The sequence below is a fragment of the Vigna radiata genome, unplaced genomic scaffold (genome assembly GCF_000741045.1).
Source record: "Vigna radiata var. radiata cultivar VC1973A unplaced genomic scaffold, Vradiata_ver6 scaffold_158, whole genome shotgun sequence".
Taxonomy (NCBI): domain Eukaryota; kingdom Viridiplantae; phylum Streptophyta; class Magnoliopsida; order Fabales; family Fabaceae; genus Vigna; species Vigna radiata.
In genome coordinates this window covers 359,246-367,435 of record NW_014542914.1, presented here as the reverse complement: position 1 = coordinate 367,435, position 8,190 = coordinate 359,246, and the positions used below count along the sequence as shown (strand labels likewise).

General features: G+C 35.5%; 2 protein-coding genes across 2 annotated transcripts; one reads left to right on the top strand and one right to left on the bottom strand.

Annotated features, from left to right (window-relative positions):
- Nucleotides 1-904: 904 nt before the first annotated feature.
- On the top strand, nt 905-2,812 carry LOC106752472 (spermidine coumaroyl-CoA acyltransferase). Its single transcript, XM_014634156.2, has one exon. The coding sequence runs from the start codon at nt 1,187-1,189 to the stop codon at nt 2,603-2,605; it is 1,419 nt and encodes a 472-aa protein (XP_014489642.2). The 5' UTR covers nt 905-1,186; the 3' UTR covers nt 2,606-2,812.
- A 216-nt stretch (nt 2,813-3,028) lies between these two features.
- LOC106752458 (28S ribosomal protein S29, mitochondrial) lies at nt 3,029-7,614 on the bottom strand. Its single transcript, XM_014634140.2, has 7 exons — nt 7,184-7,614; nt 6,904-7,070; nt 5,832-6,043; nt 4,400-4,654; nt 4,196-4,282; nt 3,757-3,929; nt 3,029-3,377 (listed from the first exon to the last, which is right to left on the bottom strand). The coding sequence occupies exons 1-7, from the start codon at nt 7,498-7,500 to the stop codon at nt 3,266-3,268; spliced, it is 1,323 nt and encodes a 440-aa protein (XP_014489626.1). The 5' UTR covers nt 7,501-7,614; the 3' UTR covers nt 3,029-3,265.
- Between the last annotated feature and the right edge of the window lie 576 nt (nt 7,615-8,190).

The window sequence follows — 8,190 nt, the reverse complement described above, 5'->3', positions numbered from 1 at the left end:
CGAATTTTTTTATTAAAGAAGAGCGAAAGGTACTCTTGATAGTGATGCATAATTGAGCAACAATTTTCATCCAATGGAATACCTCAACAAAAGCAATATCAATCACTTTTTAAGTAATATGATCAACATACTTGACTCTTAAGTCAAAGTTTAATGTCAAATGCCCAAGTTGAAAAAATTAGTGTTATCTAACTTATACAAGTACACGTTGACATAGTTAGTATATATGGACGTGTCAAATGCACTATTGGCAAAAGAGATATCAGAAAAGACAACAACGTAGTAAGTAATAAATGAACAAAAGAAAGAAAAATCCTAAAAATCCAAATATCTCCAATCAAGGCAACAAGTTAAATATGGAGAGAGGATGTTGCGACGAGTCCATTGATGGTGATTGGAACTGAATAAAATGATGAACGTGTGATTAGAAAAGACGACGTCTGCGAACTTCAACAAGTGTTTAGGAACGCATTTGGAGTTCAATGACGATGATCTAGACAACATTGGGGTTGCTTGACCGAGAATATCATAAATGTGTGGTTGTCAGTCGACGACGACTCTAACAACAGAGGCGACTACAGTGGATAGGGACAACACAAATTTTTCAAAAAAATCTATAGATTCTAAATACCATATAATGAAAAACTATTTATGAGATTAATATCTCTAATATAAAAAAATACATATAAAATATTGTATTTATACATATTAGACTAAATATATACATGGGTTAAGAATCTTAGTGGATTTAAGTTATACATTTATTAGAAATGAAAAGTTGAATACTTAATAAGAAAAAAAAAATGCTACAAACATGCCTTAATATTTTGAATTGTATTCATACCTCATTATTAAATCTTCTCGACAAAATCACACATTAGAAAATCAAATGGGATATCTAATTTCTTTTATTTTTTGTAATCTTCACTAGTCTATGTAGCCAACAAGAATGTTACAAATTTCTGCAAGAGCACGAAAGTTGGTAGTATAATTGTTAGCTACGTTTTCAAATCTCAATTCCCTCCTAATGAAGGTGTCACCTTCCTATTTCATGTGTGTCATTGTCAAATTCTTCAACCAAGCCCACTTCTAGAGATGGGAGTGTAATGATTCCGACCTCACAATGGACGGATGAAACCAAAGGAGGGCTACACAATCAATTCTACCTGTATATACATATTCATACATGTACTTATATCCTCACATCTCAGTTTTTTATCTGTTAAATTCCATGGAAAACATGAAGACACCCCTTGTCCTTGATATGAAGGATGTTGTAATAGTTAAACCCTGCAAGCCCACACCATCTGAACTTCTTCCTCTGTCCACCATTGACAGTGATCCTGTTCTCAACATTCTGTGTCAGACCATTTATGTTTACAAAGCAAATCTTGATTCCCCAAATGGCCAACTTGATCCTGCTCAGCTGATAAAAGAAGCCCTCTCAAAGGTTTTGGTTTACTATTATCCTCTTGCTGGGAAGATAGTAACATTTGATGATGGAAAACTTGGAATCAACTGCAATGCTGATGGAGTTCCATTTTTGGAGGCAACTGCTAACTGTGAACTCTCTTCTCTTCACTATCTGGAAGGGATTGATGTTCCAACTGCACAGAAATTGATCATTAATAATGATAACCCTTTTGAAGATGAAAAGCACGCCCTGGCTTTCATGGTGACCAAGTTTCTCTGTGGGGGTTTCACTCTTGGCATGGGGTTGTCACACAGTGTTTGTGATGGGTTTGGTGCATCTCAATTCTTCAGAGCCTTGGCTGAAGTTGCATGTGGAAAAAGTGAGCCCTCGGTGAAACCTGTGTGGGAGAGGGAGAGACTAATGGGGACACTTCTTAAGGAGCCACTCCAATTTCCCATTGATGAGACTTCAAGGGCAGTTTCACCATTTTGGCCAACCGATGAGATTTCACATGAATGCTTTAACTTCAACGCGAAGAGCATACAAAGACTCAAAATGGAACTGATGAAGGAAAGTGATGATGTGAAGGAAAGCTTCACAACTGTTGAAACACTTGGTGCCTATGTTTGGAGGTCAAGGGCTAGAGCTTTGAAATTGAACTCTGATGGAAAAACTATGTTGTGTTTAGCTGTAGGGGTGAGACGTCTGTTGAATCCACCCTTGCCTGAAGGATATTATGGGAATGCTTTTGTGGGTTCATATGTGGTGCAAACAGTGAAAGAACTTGATGAAAGACCACTCTCAGAGATTGTGAAGCTCATCAAAGAGAGCAAAAAGCTTCCTTCCAATAATGAGTATATCAGAAACACAATAAACACGTTAGAGACAATTAGACAGAAAAACATAAAGGTTGAAGGAACATGTGCATCTGTGGTGTTAACAGATTGGAGACAGCTGAGTTTGTTGGAAGAAGTGGACTTTGGATGGAAGGCTTCAGTGAATATAATACCAGTTCCGTGGAATATGTTAGGGTATGTGGACTTATGCCTTTTCTTGCCTCCTAGTAACTTGGATCCTTCAATGAAAGCAGGAGTTAGGGTCTTTGTTTCCCTCCCCAAAGCTTCCATGCCCAAGTTTAGGGAAGAGATGGAGGCACTGAAGCTTACGAGAGCTGATGATAATAGCACCTAGCAATGAGAAATTGGTTTTTCTTAAACTTATGCTTTTATTTTTATCTTCCAATTCCAAGTCTTTGTTCTTGTATTATGCTAAATTTTAGTATATTTTCTCAAGTAAACTGATCCGTCCAACATGCAAACTATTTTGTACTTTAATCATTAGATAGTACATCTTAGATTCGTCTTTCAATTACATTTTGTATAAATATCTTAAAATTACAAAACACGAAATACTACTTTTATCTTCATTGGAATGTTAAATAATGTTTTACCCGTGTTTATTATTATTACAAAAGACATGACATAATTTCAAGTGTAAAATAATTCATATTCCTATATACTTGTTTAATGGTGCTTGTACAACAAGGAGAGAAAAAAAAAATACGTTGGATACGTGTGCTTCTGAGTGTGATTAGTTTGTAAATAACGTTTAAGATAGCGAAAGTCAAAAAAATTATTACTGATTCTGAAACTATAAGATGCAAGTGGTTAATATACATAATAGTACATCGCCTTTGAGAAGATTGTTAATGCTAATCAAAAGGATTGAAATGGACCATGCCAACAGCAATCCATCTGTATCCTACGGTGAAGCAAATGTGAGATATAGATATTATTAAAAATCACAATCAGAACACATCTCAATGGTAAAAAATAATGCATCTGTTGTCTGTCATCGCATGAAAGGAACCAACCCCCTAATCTCTGTTCCATTTCCATTGGACAGGAAGTAAATTTTCTTCCAGTTTTCTTCTGAGAAAGCTTCGCGACGAATTAGCCTTTGCCTGTCAAAAATAATGACGCAACTTCAACAAACTGAAACAAATTTTCAAGCTAAGGAATTTGCTTGCATTAGTAACATCCAAAACATGGTAAAGGTTGGATATATACATGGGAGGTTATTGCTGTAACAGTAACCAACAAATGATATATCACTTGCTGAAGATCATTAAGAGTCACTTGCTGAAGGACAAATTAAAAATTTAGAATGTATCTCCTTATTTTGACGATATTATTGATGTCTTAGATATGGGATATTGCCTAAACAATGATACATTTCAAATAGAAAAACTTGACAAAGTTGAGTGAAGGGAAAATCTATCATAAAACAAATTATTGTTTTATTAACAGATGAAACTAGACACTACGACTGTGTAAGCATACCTTAAATAATAACGGCATACAGTGTCGGCCTCGTCCAAACTGTATCGAGGAAACATAACACGAGCATCTACTGGAACATCTGGTAAATCTTTACGAAGTTTTCCTACTGCTGTTGAATGAGAAAAGGCACCTACCATCATATCATCATGCATCATTGATCTAAAAGCCTTCACCTGCAATAGTAAGAATGAGGTATCTAAATATTGGCACAAAAGCCTGATTGTTGACACGAGTAAATTAGGGAAGACAAATACAGATGCCAGAAATTAAGGTCTCTTTCCCATCCCATACCAAAAACATGACCAAAATTTTCAAAGAAGTAAGCTTACAGCAACCCAATAAAAATGCATGAAACTAGCACATTTCTAGAAGCAGAAATATAATCCGTAATGCAATATATTGTAAACTGTTTTAAACTAAAACAAAGCAATGTACCAACCATTGAAAGTTCTCTAGCATGTATTGGCCGGCAAGACCGGATAGTGACTGGCTCCTCATATTCACTGAATGTAAACCAGTTATTATACTGGATACAGGCAACCACAAAAGAAGACAGACAATCAAAATATAACATAACCCAATTTTGAAACCACGTAATTTAAAAGAATGGGTATCATTTAGCATCAAGGAATTTGTTTCTCACTTGATCTACTGCAATAAGAACAGGCCTGTCTTTAACAAGTGATAACTCTTTCCTCAAACGAACTACCACTCCAACAGCTGCATGTGTCTGCTCAATACCAGTCCTCACCAGCTCGTATAAATTTGTACCTTCAGGAATTGCCAAGGAATCTGCATCTTTCAACCATCCAACACCAGCACCCTCACCTAATACGATTGGATCAAATATTTGGCATGGAAGTTCCTTTAGGTAGGACTCATTGTACTTCAAAAAATCCTGGAAATAAATGAGCCATACATAACAGTCAAAATAACTCGGCGTAATGAGTCTAGGAAGCCAAAAACAAAAACAGTAAGGTTTATATCAATATTAATATGTAGAATAAGGGTTTGTATTAATATTAATATGTAGAATAAAACCAGGCAACCAAATCAAATAAATCAAAATAAACAAAGAAGGACAAACATTTTCCTTGTTCCTCGGAATTTCAGATTCAAAATTTATTTCACAAAAAATCCATCTGTTTTGGTACCTATATGTATAGGGGTTGAGAACTATAATAAGCCAGCTCATAACAAGTAACATAATATGGTCGGCAACAGATAGTGCACAACATTATCACAGGATAATCTGGGGATATTCCCCTCTAGACTGCATGTTCATCGATACAATATTATAAAAAGATAACTGCAACACCATAGGGTGAGTTAAAAAACCTACACTCTCAAAAGGATTCAGGACAATAAAGACCGAGCAAGAATGCAGTTTAAAAAACTAACAAAATTGACAGAATGGCATACTCATTCTTTATTCACTAAAAGTTGCTAGGTATAGATAGAGAAAAAAAATGTGATTTTAGTCCCTGTACTTAAGTTCAAACTTAATTTTGGTCCATGTAATTTTAAATTGAGGATTATAATCCTCTAACTTCCAAAATATGTGAATTTAGTCTATTTTTCATGTTTTAATTTAACATGGCGTAGTGGTTCTTCACCCCTACAAAGTTGAAAAGGGGACTAAATTCAAATATTTTTTATAGTTGAAAGACTAAACTAATCAATTTGACAGTTTGGGTACCAAAAAACACATTTTGACATATAAATATGCATCTAAGAATTTGCAACATAATACTGATAATTATAGGTAAACTGCCAGGTGAACTATGTGAATGCAAATAGTTGTATAGATTTCCAATCGACCCAGGAATAGGAAACCACTTGATTCATACGAACACAGACATTTCACAACCATACCATCATCGGCAACTATGCAGCCGTTAATAAAGTCACTTATTGCTGCCAAAGAAGTCATCAAGAAACACATTGTTTCATCATTTTCCCTTCTGTAACATTCTAAAGAATGGCCAGGTCACAGAAAATGGCTTTAGCATATCTTACCCCGAGTTAAAAGAGCAAACACAATTAAACTAAAGATCGCTAAAATTCAGTCTTGCCTTGAGGACATTCTCAGCCTGGACAGGTGTGTCCCATAAACCAGTTAGTGGGTGCTTGTAGAAAAATCCTCCATGGGTCCAGTCCTTGCCTTTAGGAACATATAAAACTAGCCAACCTTCTTCTCGAGCCCACTGAACAAGCATTGCAAGCGCAATGCTCTTCCCACAGCTAACAGGACCATCTAACACCACTTGCTTCCTAACTTTAACTCCTGTAAAAAATGTTTAATTTTCAGGCAGTAAAAAAAATAGTATTATTACAAATAATAAAAAACTCACCATACTTGATAGTGGGTCTGTTTAGATAATATTATTTAGAAACAATTATCCAAAACTTTTACTGTGAAAAGCTCCTTTAAGGTAAGTAAATATAGTGTTTAGAAGATACAGACTCAAGTGCCTATCCAAAATGATAAGAGGTGTTTGAATCAAACTATAAAAGTGTTTTTATCTTATTAACTAAAAGGATACATAAAAATTAAATGATTTCAATGATTAAAATACTAATAAAAAAACATTTGCCTGCTCTTTCACGACTGAACTTAACATTTTATTTGAAATTATTTTCTTTATATTATTTCTTGAATTAGATGAGCGTTGAGTGCCCATATTATATTGGATTTAATCATGACATGGACTAAAGCATCATTGATTGGACAATAGAACAATAAGGAATAGAAGCATCATTTATTGGATTACAGGAGTCTGGTTTTGCTAGCAGGATAAAAACCAAAAAAAGGATAGGCTCTTGAGCCGGCCTACTTTTTTCCAGCAACCTAGCACATTGATGCCATCAAGCTAGCATCATAGAAAACTGTAGCTACCAAGTAAGTTACACAGCATAATAGATAATGAGTGTGTGCGTTCATACAATTTTTGAGAAAATTATAGTACTTATTAATGTTGCAGTAGATTCTATTGCTTCAAGTTCAACTCGGGACAACCAAATTTTATCTTCTTAAGCTTACTTGATAATGAAAATTGAAACATAAGGATTTGAGCCTAATAATGCATTAAAAAAGAACCCAGCAGGATCAAACATCTGGGGCTATAAAAACAACAAAGACCGCACCTTTACCATTAGAGGACCACATTGGTGGATCCACCACGCGCCTGAAGTTATCACGGAGATCCAAGAAGCTCTGGCGAACAAGTAAAGCCTTACGCATCGAGTCCTGAAACTCGTTCACCATACCCACCGGCAATCCCTCGGGGAAAACCGTGTTCAGGGTATCCTTCCTGAAAAACCAAATCGCAGAATCCAGAAAAAAAAAATACGTGAAACTCAAAGACGCACAAAAAGTGTTCGACAAAATGCCACAGTGAAAAACGAGATTGGAAGGAAATAGTACGTGAGTTTGAAGTAGGTGCAGACGTCGTTGCGGGAGAGGTGAGAGAGGGAAGGTGCCGAGGTGAAGAGAGGACCGCCATCAAGCCCCACATCAAGTGAAGGGTTTTTGTCATCAGCGGCGAGTTGCCGAATACGTTCTTGTTCATCGTAGAGTGCGGCGGCGGCGGCAGCGGGGGTGGCGGTGGATTTTTTGGGATCGGGTTTGAAATGTGGTGTGGGCTTTGGGGGCCTAGAAGTGTGGCTGAGAGATGAGAAAGGAGCGAGCTTGAGATGCCATGAATGATGGGTCGCTGCAGCTCTCCTAAGGGAACGTAACATTTCCTTTGCTGTTTTGTTTTCTATAAGTGATTCACAGAAAAGTGCAGAGATGTGAGGTTTTTCTTTTGGGTTTTGGGAAACAGTAGAACTGAGGTAGGAAGAAGAATGAATGAAATTTTGGGGTACTATTGTATTTTTGCCATTTTTTTTTTCTTTTCATTCATGGACCAGAGAAGTTGTTTCATATATGCTTTTGGTCACTGGGCTCGGATTTCTTTTTGAACTCCCATACTTTCCTTTGGCATCTTTTTAATATGAAAACTTTCACTTTGACCTTTTGGTTTAAAATGTTTTTCAGACTTTGTAATTTAAAATTTTTTTATGTTGGATCTAGAACTAAAAAATGTATTTCAAATTACTTGCAATTAGGTCACTGTTAATCAAAAATAAATCGTAATGGTTTGATTCTAACGCCTGGTATCAGAAAAAATCATAAGATTAAAAAGTCTCTTATAAAAAAAGTTTACAAAGACCAAAATATCTACAAAACTGTATGAATCAAGCTCAACCCGTAAGTAATAACTTATTAAACAAATTACCAATTTTTTCTTTCTCAAATTTTTGGACCAGTTTAATTTTTTTATTAATATACGCCTTTGATTTAAGTAATTAAAATATTTTTTTGTTGACAAAATTTCATATATTGTATTAAACGATTTCTTAATCTTGAATTACTCAATGTTAATAAAT